At 36.6% G+C, this 20,587-nt stretch overlaps 1 protein-coding gene across 11 annotated transcripts in view; it reads right to left on the minus strand.

The window, feature by feature from the left end:
- Lrba (LPS responsive beige-like anchor protein) overlaps positions 1-20,587 on the minus strand; it is a 674,454-nt gene that overhangs the window by 431,498 nt on the left and 222,369 nt on the right. For all 11 annotated transcript variants that reach the window (XM_029556710.1, XM_029556708.1, XM_029556707.1 and 8 more), the window contains one exon: positions 3,723-3,831. In XM_029556710.1, coding sequence (XP_029412570.1) covers positions 3,723-3,831 — 109 coding nt within the window. The remainder of the gene's footprint in view (positions 1-3,722; positions 3,832-20,587) is intronic.

The raw sequence follows: 20,587 nt of genomic DNA on the forward strand, positions 1-20,587 counted from the left end.
ATAAGTACTGAAACTGGGAAATGAGAGCCCTCCTTCCGTCTTATTTTTCAGGTTGTTTTGGCTAGCCATGATCAACTACAATTCTATGGCTTTGAGAACTGGCATTTACATTTTATAAATATTTCTAGAAAAATGAAAAGTATAACTTCTCATTTCCACATTAAAAATTTCAACCGACTGGATTATGTTCTATAGGCCAATGCTCTGCTCGAAACAACAGACAGTTAAAGGTAAAAGCTGAATAAAACACACTGTTAGCACTCCAGCTTTTGATGCCTTGTCAGCAAACTGTATGAACTGAATATGTGTATGTATTTCATGGCACTGTAGTTATCAGCAAATCAATAATGGAATATAAAGCAGAGAATGAAGCAGCAAGTTAGATCTTTTCACACTAATAAATCTTTAAATTGCCAAGTCTAGTGCCAAATGCAGTAGGCAGCATGTCAGTCTCAAAAATGGTACAATCAACAATACAACATACAACCATTGCTCAAATCAGAATCTCAATAATGGTCATAGAATATTAATAATTTATATTGTATAATTCCAAATAAATCCATAAGTAAAGATTATTCTTCATCTTCTATGGGCTGTTTATAAAGAATGAGCACTTGAGACATCTAAAAAGAGCAAAGAACTATATTACTTATGAAAGGGACTTTCTGGATTAAGAAAAACAAATATTGATGGAGCTGGAGAGATAGCACAGTGGTTGAGAACACTGACTGTTCTTGCAGAAGACCTGGATTCAAATCCCAGCACCCACATGGCAGCTAACAACTGTCTGTAACTCCAGTTCCAGGGGCTCCAACAACCTCTTCTGTCCTCTGTGGGCATTGCAAGACACGGGTGCACTTACCTAGATGCAGGTAATACATGCATAACCATAAAAATAATAAATAAAATATTTTTAAAAAGAGAAAAAAAGAAAAATAAATATTGGCATACAGGCATGATATGCTCTGAAGACAGGTATGAGCTAGTATTTCAGCAAACACTTTCTTGAAAAGCTATAACAAAAACCACTCCTGATTTAAATATAACTCAGTTAACATTTTCCAAATAAACTACGATAAAAGAATAGATGTAAGTTTATTCTATTTCAAATTGTTTGGCTCTTTTCTAATCAAGATTTGTAAATTCAACAGTAATTATCCCAATTATAGTTCTCTAAGTTCTCATACTTCTATAATGCTTACACCTACAAAGAGAGAAGCCAGGGCTATGAAATTGTACATCTTTAAAAACAACCTAGTCAAATATTCTAATGGAGGCAGGGGAGAGGCTGGAACTTCTTATAAATTATTATAAGATAGACAATCAAGATAGCCATTATCTGACATACATTTAGGACCACAGCAAAATTAACATGTAAGATTAATATTTTAGATTAATATTTAAGATTAAATAATAAATTAAACCATTCACACTATACTGCCAAACCCAGCCTATAAAATGGTACTCTAAAAGAATTAAAAAATATGCGGATGTCTCACATTTTACACATGAGAAAACACAAATGAACAGAAAAGGCCAACAAATTTTTCAGCAGCTGGAAATGCTAATTTAATTACTGAAGAGAAATCATGCAGAGAAGCTGACTGCTCAACATGATTTACAAAGCATACAGGAAGTTACATAAAAGTATCAAGAAATTTTTAGTACCTAGTGATAGTCATAAACCCAGATTCCTAGGATGTATAGGTAATATATTTGATCAGAAAAGGGCTAGATAAAAAGTGTTAGCCCAACAACATCAAAATATTAAAAAATACACATAAACACATAAGATGTGCTAATATTCCAATAAAAGTAGAAAATGTACCTAAAATAATGCAAAATAAAAAGGACAATCCACTTTGACTCTAAAGATGAAAGAACAAAGTATTGTTTTGCTAAATGAATACACCATAGGCCCTGTTAGAAACTGTAGCTGGGGACTCAAGGGATTGTTCAGTTGGTAAAATACTTGCCACATAAGCAGGAGGACCTGAGGTTAGGTACCCAGCATCCATTTAATAGCTTTGTGCAGTGGTGTACCTCTGTAACTCCCATGGGGGAGTGGAAATGAAGAAGTCAGCCTAGCTGAATTGATGAACTCCAGGTTAAATGAAAAACTATCTCAGAAAATAAGGTGAAGAACAATCAAAGAACATAACCTCTGGGCTCCACAAGCATTCCCACAGAAGGATGTGCACCCTCAACCCATACGTGCACATACCCACATATATCACTCAGCCCCTCCCCTCACAAACACAGTTAATGAAGTATTTTCAGAGCATTTATTTCATTAAAAAGGGAAAATGTGCTGGGTGTGGTGGTGCACGCCTTTACTCCCAGCACTCAGGAGGCAGAGGCAGGCAGATCTCTGAGTTCAAGGCCAGCCTGATCTACATAGTGAGTTCTAGGTCTGCTGGGGCAACAGGAAGACTCTGCCTCAAAAAATGGGGAAGGAGTATTTTTATTAATTCAAACAAAAAACTGGATGATGAGGTTTGTAGTTCCACTGAAGCTAATAAGAAGTGAGTTCTATAGCAACATAAATAAATTAAAAGCAACATTGTTCAAAAGAACATCATGAAATTCTCACTGAAGTGAATTTAACTGAAATGGGGTGATGGCAATCACCTTTACTCACTGTGATGGACCATCACATCAGAGCAAGATTATTTTCACATAGTGTTATCAGGGCTCACTGCTAAAACATTTTTCCTACATGCATTAGTATGTTTACATATGTTCCATTTTTAACTTATTAGAATTTATTTTGTAGATGTATGTCCTACAATAAACCATATTTGAATTCCAGTAAAAATTCTCAGTAACCACAGATGTAATTCTTTCATTACATTGGTGGTTTCTGTTAGCTGAAGTTTTAGTGTTTTTTAACCTATATTATTATGTGAAACACTATTCTAGAGTTTTGTTTTATTACACCATTTATGATCATGGTAGTTATACTGGTTGTATAAAATGTTTTCTTCTTTTATAAGCTACCATAAACATATCAACAACATTATGAGTTTATCTCTCTTTACATATTAGAATGAACCTATTTAGTACTTTCAAATTTCTTCCAATTCTAAAATGGTCTTGCCAAATTTTCTGGTTCACCTACGTGACTTTTGGTCATTTATAGCTATAAAACCAGTAATTTCCTCTATGAAATTCATGTTTGTTGCACATGTTCATGAACTACTCCAGAGATAAGCACTGGTCACTGGATGATCTATCACATGACATTGTCCTTGATGAGCAACCAAAAAGACCTGCAGGCCTGGCAAGATGGCTCAATGGGTAAAGGCCTAGTCTGCCAAACCTGACCACCTGTTTGATACACATGGTGGAAGGAAAGAAACAACTACAAGTTTATTCTCTGACCTCCACACAACCTGTCTTTATAGCCACACACACATCCTGAGTCTTCCCAGACAGGACCAAATACTTTGCTAATTTTCTTTGGAAAACTATTAGAGCCATTGCCCAGCTTCCATTATTAAAATCAGGTAAAACAAACACAAAGGTGCTCTGCTCAAATGGCAGTTGAACTCAATTTAAATGAGAGGGTTTCACAGAATCCTCCATGATTTTCACAAAGTAAATATTAAGTTCATATAGCATGCTCCTTTAGACAATACTACCATTCTACCTAAGGTTTTCAAAATTACCATTTAAAAACAGTAACGTACTTCTCTATCAAACACATTTGAGTAACCTACCTCAAATTCTGCATGTCTGTGAATATCCTCTGCTCTCTGTCTGTTCAAGATAAATTCAGCTTCATTTGCCACTCTTACTAAATGATCCTTCATTGTTTGGCTAAGCAATCTGTAAGAGATTAATATGTCAAATAAGTATATTTTCTTCTTTTAGAGAATAGGGAATATTTAATATCTTGTTCTTATTTCATACATAATGAGGTATCAATCAATACTCCACACTGTATAAGTATGCAGCAACAAAAGTTTACCCTTCTAACAATAGTGGATTAGCATGGGCCAACCAACAAAACCAGCTAATAATTGTATACTAAAGTAACGATTAAGTCTTTTGAAAGACAACAGAAAGATAGCATTATTTGGGTAAGAGTTCCCCAAAAGTGCACATCTTAATGACTCTTTTCCTCAGTTCATGACAATCCTGGGAGTAGACGGACGGACACAAGAGTTGGGATGTAGAAGTTAGATCAGCAGGAGTGTGCCCTTAAATGGGTTATTGGAGTTTCAAGCTCTTTCCCCTCTTGCTTCCCAGCCACCCTGAGGTGAACAGCTTCTTATTCCATGCATTCCCACCAAAGAGCTGTCAGCAACCTCACAGAACCAAGGAGACCAAAACAGGCAAACAACCTACAAGATGGAGAATGGCAGATTACCCAGGCTTTCAGCAGAACTTCAAGCTTACCCTCAGATACCAGAAGTAAACCAGGATACAAAACACTGAAAAATCATCTTCAAAAAAATTACAGTCACTTAAATCTAAACAAGTTCACAGAGAAAAAGGTAAGCCAAGTTTTCAGCAGGGAGAAAACAGTAGAAATCCAAACGCAGAAGCAATATGCAAAACTCCAGCTTTGTGAAGAAATTCAAAAGAACATAGCTAAGAACAAAGACTAAAATAATCCAGCCTTGAATAAATTCAGTCAATAAATTAATGTCTTCAGCCCTGACCACGTGGGTTGGTCACACTGCATCTTCAGTCTGGAAGCGTAGAGAGATGAATGCTGGTACACAAGTGCTTTGTCCTTTTATTCAGCTTGGCATCCCAGCTCATGGAATGGTACCACCCACAATAACAGCGGGTCTTCCAATATCAATTAAGCCAGTTTAGAAACTCCCTCACAGACATGTCCATATGTCTGTTTCTTAGAAGATTCCTGACCATTTGAAGTCTACTCTTTATCAACTTGATAACCAAACATCATTTCTTTTCTAAGTCATAACCATCCACCTATTATCCCTGTAGGCTCACAGCCATCTCATAATGCATAATTTCAGCCGAAACTCAAAAGACCCCACATAGTCTTTAACACTTCCAACACTGTTTAAAGATTTAAATTTTCTTCTGAGACTCAAGGTTATCACTTAACTGTGACCCCTTATAACATCAAAAAACAAGTTACATACAATGGCACAGAGTAAACATTTCCCATTCTGAAAGAGGACAACAGGCATATAGCAAGGAAAGATATGACCAAAGCAAGATGGAAGCCCAAGGCAGACCTCAAGTCCTTCAGTAACATGTTTAGTATCTGGAGCTTCTGATGGAATCATCTGGGCTCCAAAGAGCTTGAGTGGTCCCATCCCTCCAGCTCGCCTCCTGAAGCATACACTGATGTTCTTTTGAGCCAGCTCTACTCCAAGCTTGAGCAAAAGCCCAGTGGCTCTGGCATTTCCAATATCCTGAGGTCTATATTGCAACTTAGGCTTCACCTTTACTTGCATTAACAGGGCATTCAATCCTGCTGAACACTGCTGTGTCTAAGTAACTTTCTAGAACCTTGGCATAAGCCTCTAAGACCCTTTTTTTTTTTTCTTTTCCTATCATGCCTGTAGAACCAGAACCATGAGGATAATGCCACCAAGGTCTATTGTCACTTAAGGTGTAGCCTGACCCCAGTCAATTAGAGCTGCATCTGCCTCTGTGTATTTTCCAGGCTGACCTTGAGGAAAACCTTCCCTAAGAAGTTATTTTCAAGCACAAAATCACATCAGTAACATTCTCAGTGTTGACTCTCTCCTATCAAGTAAATTTGAGTTTTCACAAGCTAGAACCTTCAATGGGTGGTTTCTCACCCTCAGGGCACCTTTCCTATTGTCCCAGTGCAGAGCAGTTTTCTCTTTAAAGGTGCTAAACATGAGAATGATTGTAGTAGCTTTCTATGCATCCTTCTCTTACAAGATTTCTAACTCTCACATTCCAATCACAACAGTCCTTTTTTTCATTTCTTTTTACCCCACTTGTTGCTCTTTCATTGTGAATCTGGCTACCAGTAGTGAGTTCTAACCACAATACATGCTGAATTCTATCTTGAGATTTTTCTCCACCAAATAAATCAATCAGTTACTTTTCAACTTAGCCTCACTTAACTTCTCATAGCACAGGCAGAATGCAGTTAGCTTTTTTGCCAGAATGTAAAACAAATGGTCTCTAGCCCAGTTTCTGACAGGGTCCTTAATCCTCCTCTGAAACCTTATGAATAAAGCCTCCACTGGCTTTTCTCTAAGCATTCTGGTCTTCCAAACTCCCATCAGAAGGGCTCATGCTAGGGCGTCAATAGCACAAAGTTCAAAACACTTCCACATTCCTCTGGCAAACCAAGTCCAAAGGCCTATAAACTACATGGTCAGGTTTATCAAAGCAACAATCCCACTTCTGGTATCTATTTCATGTATTTATGAATTTTCTTATTGCTGTGACGATACACTTTTTCAAAGGCAACTTAAGGAAGGAAAAGTTTAATTTGGCTCACTGTCTCAGGGTACAGTTCATCACATCAGGAAAAACCCACAAAAGTCTTGGCCACTCACACTGCACCTTAGTTAGGTAGCAGAGAGAGACTAGTCCTCAAACTCAGCTTGCCTTTTCCTTTGTATTCAGTCTGGGGCCCAGCCCATGGAATGATGCTGTCTAGGGTTAGGGTGGACCTTCCCACCTTAACCTAGAAACTCCCTAGGAATACCTACATATTTTTCTTCTACTTCTAATAGATTCTAGATTCGGTCAAGTTTACATTATTATCCATCATGCCATCTGATGAGGCAATCCCACTTCTGATGATATACCCTAAGAGGCCAACATGAGTTTACAACAGAAACATCTCATTTTCATGTTTACTGACAAACTCTTCACAATAGCCAAGTTATAAAATAAGTCTATGCACCCATCAGTGGATGACAGATAAATGTGGTATACTCAGATAATGGAGTTTTATTCCGCCAAAACGAATGTAAATATATGACTTACAGAAAAATGCTAAAACAATCATGTTACATGAAATAAACCAGACTCACAAAAACAAGTGTCATGTCTTCTATCATATGTGGAATTGGGGACAAGGGGTTAAAAGGAAAAGAAAGTCTACTGAAAATGTAGAACAGTGTAAAGGAGGTTAATCAGAAAGGTAAAAACAATAATGGGGGATGGATACTACCAATACACATAAGATGCATGTATGAAAATTTCAAACTGAAACCTATTACTTTGTATAATCAATGTACGCTATAAAAAAAGAACTGGAGCTGAAGAGACGGCTCAATGGTTAAGAGCACTGGCTGCTATTGCAGAGGACCCAGATTTGGTCCCCAGCACTCACATGGTGCCTAATAACCATTCACTTGGAATCTCCAGTTCCATGGGATCCAACACCCTCTTCTGACTTCTGTGGACATTGAACAATGCAGGTGCACTTACATACATGCAGGCAATAAACTCGTATACATAAAATAGAAATAATAAAATATTTTAAAGAATAACAGTACAGAAAAAAACCTACAAAAACTTTCCAGTAATTGAACTACCAGTTCTGAAATTTAAATTAACTAAATTTAAATAAATGCAAAAAAATAAATAAACATAAACAAATGTGTTCTTCACATGATGTAATGCTATTGTTAACAAAGCACTTATCCAACTAATGCCGCTCTTCATATTTGAAAATTAAATAACTCACTTAAAAATGTATAAAAGAAAATGTCACAGTAGAGATGAGATTATGTTTTTAATCAAAACAAAAAATGAAAAGAAAATACCAAAATATATGTAACTAAGCTAAGCCTACACTTGAAGAATTTATACCCTAAATGAAAACATCTCTAAAGGGAATACCTTTCAAAATATGTTCTCTAAATAAATGATTTTTTAAAATACTGCAAGCAAAGTTAACTAAAAGCAATATAACAAAGATAAAAGCAAAGTTACATAGGAAATAGGAAAAGGGTATGATAACACAAAGAAGTTAGAACTGCTGAGACATATCTGCAGAAGGCAAACAAAGGGAGACTAACAGTAATAATACTGGATTTATAGAACACAAGTAAAGACTCATTACAAAGACATAGTAATTAAAATGTTGTGTTACTAGAGAAAGTGGACCAGGTCAAGGGAACAAAATATATATGTAGAAGATATAGATAAATGGCACATTCTGATGAGCATTCTTATATTCATTTAGGACAGATATCAGCAAAATGATTTATGTCAAGTTAATGCAAGATTTCTGGAAGTGACTGTTGATGTGGAGACCTTTTAAACTCTTTTCTGCAAAAGGACTTGGAAAAAAAAAGGCTGGATAGGACTAGGGATAGCAGAAGTAGATAAACTATCAATAGAAAATAGTCACCTAAAAAGTCATACCCAATAACCATAAACAATATGACCCATTCCCATTCCACTGGGCATTTGCTTCACTTTGTAGCAATGTTTGTGACTGGCAAAAAATAAAAAATAAAGTACATACCAGCTTGGATCCGAAGCAAATTATTATACTACTAAAAACATACAGCATAAACATGTTCCCATAGTCAAGAAGTACATATGTAATTTCACTTGAACACTATATTAAAAGTTAACCAGGGGCTGAAGAGATGGCTCAGCAGTTAAGAGTACTGGCTGATATTGCAGAGAACCTAGTTTGGAGTCCCAGCATCCATATGACAACTAACAACTGTCTGTAACTCCAGTTCCAGGGGATCTAACAACCTCCACAGCTACAGCAGGACATCTATCCAGATGCAGGCAATATACTCATACACATAAAATAAAAAAATAAATAACAAGTTTTAAAAAGTTAATCAATTAAAGGTCAAAAAAATCGTGATACAGTTAAAAGGAAAAGAAACTTGAAAAACCTAATGTACAATATGAGTTTTGGAAAATATTTTTAAAAATAGATCAAATTGCCAGTTATCTAATACAGAGGTCAGGGAATTACGGCCTGTGAGACAAAGGTGGCCTCGCAATTATTTTGTTAAAAAGTTTAACAAAAACACTTGCTCAAGTATTATCTGTGGCTGTTTCCAATATACAGGACTGCAGAGTTGAAAAACTGTATCAGAATCTATATGTTCTACAAAGCCTACAGTAATATTTGGTCCTTTACAAAGATGTGGGTATACACCTAGGCTAGAGACAGAGGCTTATGTCCACCTCCTTATACTGCTTTGTTCCTTCAGGTTTTAGAATAAGCAATAATGAAAAGGAAAAAAATGGATAAATGCTTTAAAATAGAAGGCTTTTTGTTTTATACTGCATTTTCCTATAATTATGAATACAATATGCACTTTTATAAATTGACTACAAATCTGAGAGATCCTCTCCCTTAATGCCAAACTATCTCACAACTACTTTAGAAGTCAATAAAATATCTTGTCTACAATTTTGAGGTAACATAATCATGGTATTTTTACATGCTATTAAATAGCACATATTTAAGTATTACAGATCTAAATATTCCCCGGTGTAATTTTTAAACCTCCTAATGAATAAATTCCTAAGAGTGTAAGACAGAAAGCAGGGCCTTTCAAGAGCGCAGATGTGAAATACTAGTTTGTGCTTCTTAGTTTCCCTCTGGAGACCTAAAACCACATCATGAATTTATTGTCAATATATTGCCTTCCAGCACTCAAACATTAATTGAATTGATTAGTCAATGGCACACCATTGTCCCATTCCCCAATCAAGTAACCTCAGTTATTCTAGCCTCCTCCCTTTTCTCTACAATCTTCCTTCAGGCCAATAATCAATCAACAATTCTTGTCAGTATTTCCTCTGTAATATTTCTAGATTTAATTTATTTTATTTCACAATGCCCTAGCAAAATCGAGGCTACATCCACATTTTAAGTGAATGAATCCTCCAGTGCTTACTGATCTTTTAACATTTCTGTCCCTCTGTTTTTGAAACACTTTAAAGCCAGGAATGGTGAAGCATGCCTTTAATTCCAATACTCAGGAGGCAAAGGCAGGCAGGTACCTGTGAGATCAAGAGTAGCCTGGTCTACATAGTGAGTTCCAGGTCAGCTGGGGCAACAAGAGACCCTGTCTCAAAAAAACAAAACAATATCAAACGTCTCCTTAACAACTACAGCACTATAAAACCTTGGCTCAAAACTGGAAATAAACTTTTCTTGTATTTGACTACAACATTCAAAAGGAGTCTATGCTTCATCATGTATTGATAGTTTGTGATGGTACACACACACACACACACACATATACACACACATATACACACACGCACAATAACAACAATAATAATAACAATTTTTTTTGGTCTGTTTGAAGCAGGGTCTCCCTGTAGCCCCGGCTGTCCTGGAACTCACTATGTAGACCAGGCTGGCCTTGAACTCACAGAGATCCGCCTGCCTCTGCCTCCCGAGTGCTAGGATTAAAGGCATGCGCCACCACGCCCAGCATAACAATTTTTTTAATGAAAGAAAACTCTGGCATAGGACACAATACCTACAATATAGATGAACATTTGGAGATACCATGTGAAATGAAATAAGCAGGACACCAAAGGAAAACTGTGATTTGATTTGTCTGAGATAATGAGAATAGCCAACTTTATAGAGGCAGAAAGCTGAATGATGATTGTCAGGGACAATGGGGAGGCATTTCTGGAGAGTCACTGTTCAATGAGTAAAGAGCTTCAATTCTGTAAGATGATTTCTGCAGTTGAATATTGGTAACTATCATCTAACAATATAAATATACTGAATGCCATTGATTAAAAACATTAAAATAAGAGGCAGGTGGATCTCTGTGAGTTCAAGGCAAGGCTGGTCTACATACTGAGTTGCAGGCCAGCACAACAACAACAACAACAAAACATTAGAATGGTTGGTATGATAAATGTGCCCATGTTACTCCTCTGTTTAAAACTCTACAATGTGCTTTCTGAACAACATTACGTCTACATTCCTTAGAATAACCTGTGTTAAGGTACTGTGTTATCTGAAACCCAAATGCTTCTCTCATGTTTCTGAACTTTACTAATCTCTTCCTTGCTCATTTTGTTCTACCTATCTGGCTTTAGATTTGTTTTAATACCACATAAATTCTGTTCTCTCCTTTAAGGCAAATGATCTTTCTGTTCCCATACTTCAAAACTGGATGTTGAAATCATCCAATAATGGTAGCACAAACCTATAATCCCAGTACCTGAGAGGTAGAGGTAGGAGGATCAAGAAAAGACCAGCCTTGGCTACATAGTGAGGTCAAAGTCAGCTTGAGGTACGAGAGACTTTAAAATAGAAAGAAGAAAGAAAGAAAGAAAGAAAGAAAGAAAGAAAGAAAGAAAGAAAGAAAGAAAGAAAGAAAGAAAGAAAGAAAGAAAGAAAGAAAGAAAGAAAGAAAGAAAGAAAGAAAGAAAGAAAGAAAGAAAGAAAGAAAGAAAGAAAGAAAGAAAGAAAGAAAGAAAGAAAGAAAGAAAGAGAAGGAGAGAGAGAGAAAGAGAGAGAGAGAGAGAGAAAGGAAGGAAAAGAGAAAAAGCTGAAATCAGTTTCTTGACAACTCTTTCCATACATTCCAGTCCATGCTGGCCTCACTACGGCTTCCTCTCTTCACTCTTGTAATTATCTTGCCTTTTTTTTTTCTCTCCTAAGCATTTTTACGGTTCTCTGAATTATCTTGTTTCCTTGTGTACTGTTTATCCTCAGATCTGTGGCAATACAGACTTGTATACAGCTACATCCTTAGACTATAGAACAGAGTCTGGCACATAGAAAAAAGTCCACAAACAAGCACCTAGTGAATAACAGGAAATGAATGCCACAAACTACCTTCCCACTTCCTTTTTTGACCATTCTTTACATCTATACCCTTAACCACTTAAAAGACTGAATTTAACCTCCACCACTCTATGGAATATTCTGTAATTTCATCCTACAAAGACTTTTTTTTTTTTGGTCAAAGACTTTTATGCCAACTATACCTCATAATAATGATATTTATTGCATATACTATACTTGTTTATACACTACCTTATAAAACTATTACTACATATAAATTTATTTTTCTAACTGTCAAAGGATGTACATTTTCAATTAATCTTTTTTAATCAACCATACAATTAAAAAAGTGTAATTTAGGAGCACTGTGTTTAATCAATACTGGGATGTATATAGGCCTTATGCTCTTATAGATGAAATGAACCATACGTATTTTCCTTTACACCTCACAAAAATAGACTTAAATCAATATCTCAAAATGTCCTAACAAAATACCTGCTATTTATCTTAAATAGAAATGTGATTTGTCATTTGTGCTTTCAATAAGGAAAACACTAAAATGACTTTATAAACTGAATTAATACAGCTAAATAATTTTTTCTTTAAGGCTATTTTTCCCATGTACACATTTATCTTTCTAAATACACCAATTACCAGTTTTTAAAAAATGCAATTTATGTGACAGTTGTGTAAATGGTTCTTACAAATGAAGAACTGAAGGCAAACGAAGCCCAAGTTTTAATTATAACAAGCAGTTTCAAAATGTTGGATTTACAGTACAGTGAGTCACTAAATAGAGAGCATAAAATAATTACTGTATTTTTAATGTTTAGAAGAAAATATATAGAATATATACTTACAGTGCAAGGCAGAAGGGGAAAAAAAAACCTGCTTGTGTCAACCTTAGGAAACAAACAGCCCCATCAAGTGACCAACTATAAAGGATTCACACTAGAGCCTCAATAAATAACAGTAATGATGACAGACATTCCCATAACTACATTACAGCCCATTGTCCACATCTGATTATAGTAGTCTAGACCTTGGGTAAGCACATACATTTCTAGCAATTTTCCAATATTACGGCTCTGTTTCATGGGCTTTCTATGACCCCCATTAGCAGCAACTGTCAGATTTTCACTAATACACAGGACCACTGATGGAAAAAGAAGTAACTGCTTCCTTGACCCCTACCTAATAACTTAAAAAGTGGAATATTCCTACACTGATAATGCATCTAACATTATAATTTCTTTATAACTAATTATAGAGAATCATCACAAACCAGAAAGAGCGGTTCCAAAGACATCTAAGACTACAAAGTCTCCTCTCTCTTTTCCTCTCCTCTCTCTCCCCCTTATTTCTTCCTTTCTCTGCCCCGCCTTCTCTTTTCTATCATTAGCTCTCCTATGCAGAATATTTAATTCAATATCAAAAAACCCTTAAATTTCTATCTCTCTAATCATTTATAAGTCAAAATGTCAGTAATGACTTTGAATACTATACATAATGGCTCAAATGTCACAGAACATACAAGTCTAGGGCCTGAGATGAATAGGTAGGTGACAAACAGTTAAGTTTGACAAACATTTAAAAGCAATTTAGATCTTCCTTAACAGAGATATAGCCCAAGCAATATTTACGATTTTGGAAAGCAATATCCTCAAATAGAGAAACTGCAATTTTATACCTTCTTCATGACAATTTGAACGGAAATAGCAAATATTCTACAAAGCTAATTCTTCCTGAGAATGTAAGAATTAAATAGCTTGACATAAATGTCACAGTATGAATTCAACCTGCTTTTTCCAAGCTTACACTTGCAAGACAAATCCTAGTGAGAATTTAAAAATAACATATGATATTAGAGGTCACAACAGAAGCAAAAGGATCAGTTAGAAAGTAGACATGCTCTGCTGGGTGTGGTGGCGCATGCCTTTAATCCCAGCATTCAGGAGGCAGAGGCAGGAGGATCTCTGTGAGTTCAAAGCCAGCCTGGTCTAAGAGTTCCAGGCCAGCTGGGACTACAGGGAGACCCTGTCTCAAAAAGACCAAAAATAGGGGGGGGGAAGGAAGGGAAGGAGGGGGAGACAGAAAGAGAGAGAGAGAGAGAGAGGAAGGAAAAAAGAAAGAAACGCAAACAGGTAGATAGATATGTTCTAGGACTGGAGAGATGGCTAGAAGTCAAAAGCACTGGCTGTTCTTACAGAGGACCCAGGTTCAAATCCCAGCACCCAAATGGTGGCTAACAACCATCCATAACTCCAGTTCCAGGGGAGTGGACACCCTCTTCTGTCCTCCACAGGCACTGCACAACATGGGTGCACTTACATAAATAAAAAAAATAGAAAATAAAAAAGAAGTAGACATGTTCTAGATCAAAGACTTTCCTAGAACCTAGAAAGAATTTATTCTCAAGAACGGGCAAAGAGGGACTGGAGAGATGGCTCAGCAGTTAAGAGCACTGGCTTTTCTTACGGAGGACCAGGGTTTGGTTCCCAGCACCCACATGGCCGCTAACAACCATACATAACTCCAGTTCCAGGTGATCTCATGCCTTCTTCTGTTCGCCACAGATACTGCGTGACACAGGTGCACTTAACACTCATACACATAAAATAAAAATAAATTTTAAAAGAATGGGCAAAGAAAGGAAGATAGTCATGTATAGAAAAGACAATCTGGAAAGAAAGAGCTCTGCCAATCCCCAACTTGGATTTCTCTGTTACAAAATGTTTATCATTTTCTGCTTTCCCATAGCTGCCTGCATTGCCAGTGGCATATTCCTAATAACTCACACGAGCTCATTCTTTGTGCCCACATATAAAATGAGAAAAATACTTTCATTCTAATTACAAGGGGAAATTATCTTTTCTGATAAGCTATTAAACACTCACACAATGATAAACATTAAATAGTCTAATTTTTAAAAGGAAGATACATGCAGGCATTGTGGCACACACCTTTAATCCCAGTACTCAGGAGGCAGAGACAGACTGACCTCTGTGAGATTGAGGCCAGCCTGGTCTATGTAGTGAGTTCCAGGCCAGCTGGGGCAACACAGAGACCCTGTCTCAAAAAATAACAAAAATAGAACCTTAATAAATAGAACCTTAATCTAAACTACCCTCATAAAATTCTATGCCAACTGGTGTACAGACAGAGTAAATGAATATAAGAAAGGTACCTGCTCAACTAATCTACCCCCAAAGATCACATAAAGCAACTATTTTGGTTTATTTAATTGGAGTTACCTTATACATATTAAAGTTTTAGCCAGATGCATATGGTTCTTTAAGAGAACACTCTAGGGTTTATAAGAGAAAAATCTCTATTTAAAATCAAACTTTCCCTTACATTGGTACAGAAAAGAAAACACTGTAGCCACAGTTTCCTTGAGGACAATGTATATTTTTGTATTTTTACCATAGTATAACCCAGATTGATAACAATGATAAAGGCCAAAGAGGTCATTATAAAAGGAGGTCTGTTTTGGCCTCCCTTCCATTCTCCCTAGAGCCCTCTTCACTTTCCCTAATCATTCTTCCGCTCCACCATTCACAGGCCTTGTTAGTCACCCATGCTATTTAGAGAAGTGCAGGGAAATGCTGGAGTTAGCTAAATGAATGCTCAGAGAGCATAAGTCCAATCTAAGCAGTGAGTTTTGAAGAGACAGAAAAGTATATCAGCAGTAGAAACATTGTGTCTTTTATGAAGGTTATTCACATATTCAGATACAAGTGTGAGCTACTGCTGTAATAAGCTGATACTGATTGTCCCTAGACAATAATTAAGGGATGTGACCAATAGTACATGGGATAATCTGCACTTTCTGTACTTTCCAAGTATGAAGAACAGAGAAGAGTCATAGAAAAGATCTAGAAACAAATCAAAGGAGGCTACAGAAGTTCTCAAAATATATTTTTAGAAAAACTAAACCAAGTATGATCAAAATAGCTCATGTTAATTTTGACTGTATTTTACAAATTATCAAATTCAAGAGGAGAGTTTAAATGTTACAATGTTCTTAAAAATATTACATCTTTAAACTAGGTTCTATAGCCTACTACTTCCCTGATATTTTCTACCAAATTTAAAAAATTGTATCAGCCAAAGGAACAATATCAATTTAATTATAATACATGAGCAAAATAGAAATAGGGAAAAACCAAGATAAAAAATATGAAAAAATAACATGAACGACAGGACATATCATAGGGTGGTTAACTATTTTAGTCTATAAAAATTTTCTGATAAAGAATTTGTACTGAGTTTTCAGAATTTACACTGAATGGATAGATAATGATGCTTGCAGAAGACATAGATTATTAAACAAAAATCCCAATCCCAGGAACGGGGTAACTCTCTATGAGATGCCTGTCAGAGAGGTCCTGGAAGCCCCAGAAATAACACAAGCTATTACCATTACTCTTGGTTGCCCACCAGAATCTGATAATAGACCCTACTGCTGGAAACATCACATAGTTTGGTCACAGGGAATAGAAAAATCAAGTGGACTTAAGCTAAAAGCTTCTTCCCTGCTACCTAGCTTTCATAGTGCCTGCCAGGTGTAATGAGTGCTGGCTCCTAGGGGAGAAAGTTACCAATAGTGTTCCCCAGCTATGAACCCTGTATGCTATGCTACTGATCTCTCAGATGTGCCCACTGGCGCAATAGTGGCATGATTGTGATGGGAGTTACCAATGACTTTCCTGTTGGATTTGAGGCCTGCTCCATAGGAGGGAACTCATGCCTGGTATAGTAAACCTGGTCAACAGCCCATGGCTAGAAAGATCATAGGCCCTAGAAAAGAACCTATTACTATTATATTGCTAAACAGACATGTTGTCAAATTGCCTTCTAAGTACTCATGTTTATATCCATAAATCAGTGCTGTTCAAAGTCTTCTTCTGAGAAGTTGCTTATTGCAGTGGGGAAGCAGTTAATGCAGAGATCCATAACTGAACAAAGTATTGAGAATGATAGTGGAGGGCTCCACCCTATGTAGGACATCTACATAACGTCCTCCCAGGTTTGCTCAACAAACACATCAAAGAGGAGGCAGAAAGAAGGTAAGAGCCAGAGAAAGAGGAGATGTGCTACAAAACTATGTCTTCTGAAGATGGCATGGCCAGTGCACTCATGAACTCAGTGTACCTCGGGTTACCTGCACAAGACCGCCACAAGACTGTGCCTATCAACATTTCTTCATGGAAGGAGGAGGGCCTCATGATGCCCCACTCCTCCCTAGGGACTATTGATAGCTTATGATTGCTGGGGGGGGTGTCACTTTATTAAGTGGTATAGACACTGGTAAGTTGCCTATGCTCTACCTATGCTCATATAAGTAATCCTAATTAAACTCTATGAGTCACACTCACAAAAAAAGTTGTGCAAGTAAAAGGGAGACTTGTTGGGAAGAAGGATTTCAGTGGCAGAAGAGAGAGGCCAGTAGGGGATAAAAATAACTATACTTCATTATATACATGTATGAAACTGCCAAGGAATTTTTAAAATTAAAACTTAAAAAATTTACTCATAGTGAATTTACTTTGGATTTTCAGAATTCAAGAGCATAAGAACAAAATCATGACCACATGACCACCTAAATATATAAAATATGTAGCTATGATGATCAATATTTACCCAATGCACCATTTCCTCCAAAAGGCAAGTGAAGTTATCTGACAAGTGAAATTTTAAGACAGGAGTTTAAACCATCACAAATCATTACAAATGTCAGAGTAATGTCTTGCAGATTTGCCTGGATCAGAGTTACTCAGAACAACATCAAGGGCATAAAATGCTCTGAAAGATATTAATTAGAGGAATCACAACCAGGCTGGCCAGAAGGAAGAAGGCAATCTACCAGCCAGATCTATTTTATTTTAGTCAGCCATACTAACATCAATACTGTGTTGAGACACTAAATGTTCAGCAATTATTATCAGCAAAATCTCCAATAAAAACATGAAGAAAGAAAAACAGGAAATTAAAACCGAGTAAGAAGACTTGGAAGCTCTAATCAAAAAACAAATTTTAAAATGTAGGCAACAGTATTATTAGGACTAATATAATTAAATGCATTTTAATTTAGTTTCAATTTACTACATTTTGAGATAAAGAAAAGAGGTGACTAAGATAAAAAAAATAAACCACACAAATAAATCAACTGAAGCGTATGATGCATAATAAAGTGGCCTCCCACACTTGAATTTCATATAACACTAAACCTTTAGATTTCCATCTAAAGAATGTCACCATGCCTGTCTTTGGGCTTTGATTTCTTATCCCTACTTTTCCACCCATAAACTTCATTGTATATATATTTTTATGTAACCTGCTTCAAGTTATTTCTGGAAAAATGTGTTTAAAATTGCCTCTCTTTGAAATAATAAAAATATTCTAAAATTAAAAAAAGAAAAAGTCATATGGAAACCTAAAAAAAAAAAGAGAGAGAAGGACAAAAATCAGGAGATAACCATGCATTAATTGCTAGTACTGTGGCACTGCAGCACCACTCTCTAAAAGGCAGCTTAAACATTCCTTAAGAATTTAAAATTAGTCAGCAAGGCAGCACAAGCCTGTATCTCAGTACTTATTAGGTGAAGGCAGAAGGACCCGAGTTCAAGGTCACCCTTGCCAGCATAGGTTTCAGTCCAGCCTAAGCTACATGAGAAACTATCTCAAACAAATACTCCAGGGGCTGAAGCAGTAGGGTTGAGTTCCAGACTACCTGTGCTACACATCAGGGTCTTACCTATGTCCTCCAAATGGAATGTGGAACTGTTTATTTAAAGAAAGCTATACCTTTTAGAAACAAATTTTACATCAGTTACTTTCGTAATTAAGAAGCAGAAATGATGATAATTAAACTCTGCTTATAAAATTTGGGTAACTAAATTTTTTACTGAAATTTGTTGTTAAAACTTATTGTTCTTGGTAAAAGTCATTAAAAACATAGAACTTTGGGGCTGGAGAGATGGCTCAGCAGTTAAGAGCACTGACTGCTCTGGCAGAGGATCTGGGTTTGATTCCCAGCACCCATAAGGTGGCTATAAAACGTACTTAACTCGAGTTCCAGGGGAATCCGAAGCCCTCTTCTGATTTCTGTGGCATTGCACAACACGGGTGCACTCATATACATGCAGCCAATACACTCATACACATAAAATAAAAATAATAAATAAAATCTTTAAAAAAATAAATAAAAATATAGAACTTGGCAGAGCAGGATGACCAACATAGCTTTAATCCCAGAACTTGGGAAAGCAGAGGCAGTCAGATCACTGAGAGATAAAGGCCAGCCTGGTCTACATAGCCAGTTCCAGGAAAGTTGGGGCTACAGGGAAACCCTATCTCAAAAACATAAAAAAAAAAGAAATACTAAATTATGACAGTGACTGTTATTTCAGCAATCTTAAAAGAAAAAATTGCTTAAAATAAATAGAATGCTAGCATGAACAATATCAATAATTGAACTCAAAATAGTAAAAGTAATGCACTTATAAAGTATAATTTTAAATATATAAATAAAATATTTCTCTCAAATAACAACTACTTCTGTCTGACCTAAGTAATTGATTTACTAATGGTACCCATCAAGTCTAATAAGCCTTACGTTATTGTCTGTCTATAAGGTCTCCCATGTTATTTACACTAATAAAACATTAATCAAGGGCCATATTGACAGCACCTACTCTATAAATGAGGTCAAAGTAAGACTTACATAACCAGAAGAAACAAGGATACTCCTGGCAGTGAAGAGAAAAACCCTTACTACCACTCTTCTTGCCTCACCTGAACATTCCAAATTACTTAACAAACACATTCACTTCTACATAGACTACATAGCCTTAATGTATTGAGTATGTATTAAAGAAAAATTAAATATACTCCTTTGGAAAAAGAAACTTCCTTTAGATATACCCTATACTCTAAAGATTTTTATTTTATGCTTTCGTGTGTGTGTGTGTGTGTGTGTGTGTGTGCGCGCGCGCGCGTGCGTGTGTGTATAAATACATGTGTAGAGGTGCCCACAGAGGCTAGAAGAGGGTACCAGATCCCTTAGAGCTGGAGTTACAGGAGGTAATGAGCTACACAACGTGGTATGCTGGGGTCCAAACTCTAGTTGTCTGCAAGAGCAGAAAGTGCTTGTAACTGCTGAGCAATTTCTTGAGTACTTATTCTACATGCTACAGAACAGTATAGTAATACTAGGCCCACAATTTTCCAAAGATTCTTAGGTTTGTTTCCAGTATTGTTTACATTACATCAACTTCTTATATAAAAGACAAAGGCTTAGTGATTTTACAACCATACAGGAAAAAAAAAAAAAAAACAGTATCCATTATGCAAGCACTTACTAATTTTGCCTACATCCCCAAGGGCCAGATACAACAATAAACAAGAAGCAGGAGCACCATCTTTGTAAGAACAGACATTTTATAAGCAGAAATAGGCAACGAAGATAAACACCAGGAGGAGAACAATGAGAGCAAAGTAGATCACACACACATATAAAATGTATTACTTTGTATACTCAACGTAAAAAGTAAGTTTAAGAACTCTCCTAGCCTGCACTACGATCCTCAGGCCTCTTGGGGTAAGTCTATAGCGCAGCTCTGCGCTGGGACTCCCTAAGCCACATTCACCCTTCCATCCCTCCCGCCGTTCTATACTCCTAGTTTGGGCCCTGTGCCATTCCTAGTCTTGGGCCCCCAGACACCTGGGGAACCAATACTACTTCCTGATCCTTCTCACCCAGAGCAACTAAGACCTTTTCTTGGGCTCCAGGAGCACCGCTTCTGGTCCTGGCCCTGCCCTCATCTCCCTCTACTTCCCTGGTCCTCCAAC

This window comes from Nannospalax galili, unplaced genomic scaffold (genome assembly GCF_000622305.1).
Source record: "Nannospalax galili isolate Female #2095 unplaced genomic scaffold, S.galili_v1.0 scaffold305, whole genome shotgun sequence".
Taxonomy (NCBI): domain Eukaryota; kingdom Metazoa; phylum Chordata; class Mammalia; order Rodentia; family Spalacidae; genus Nannospalax; species Nannospalax galili.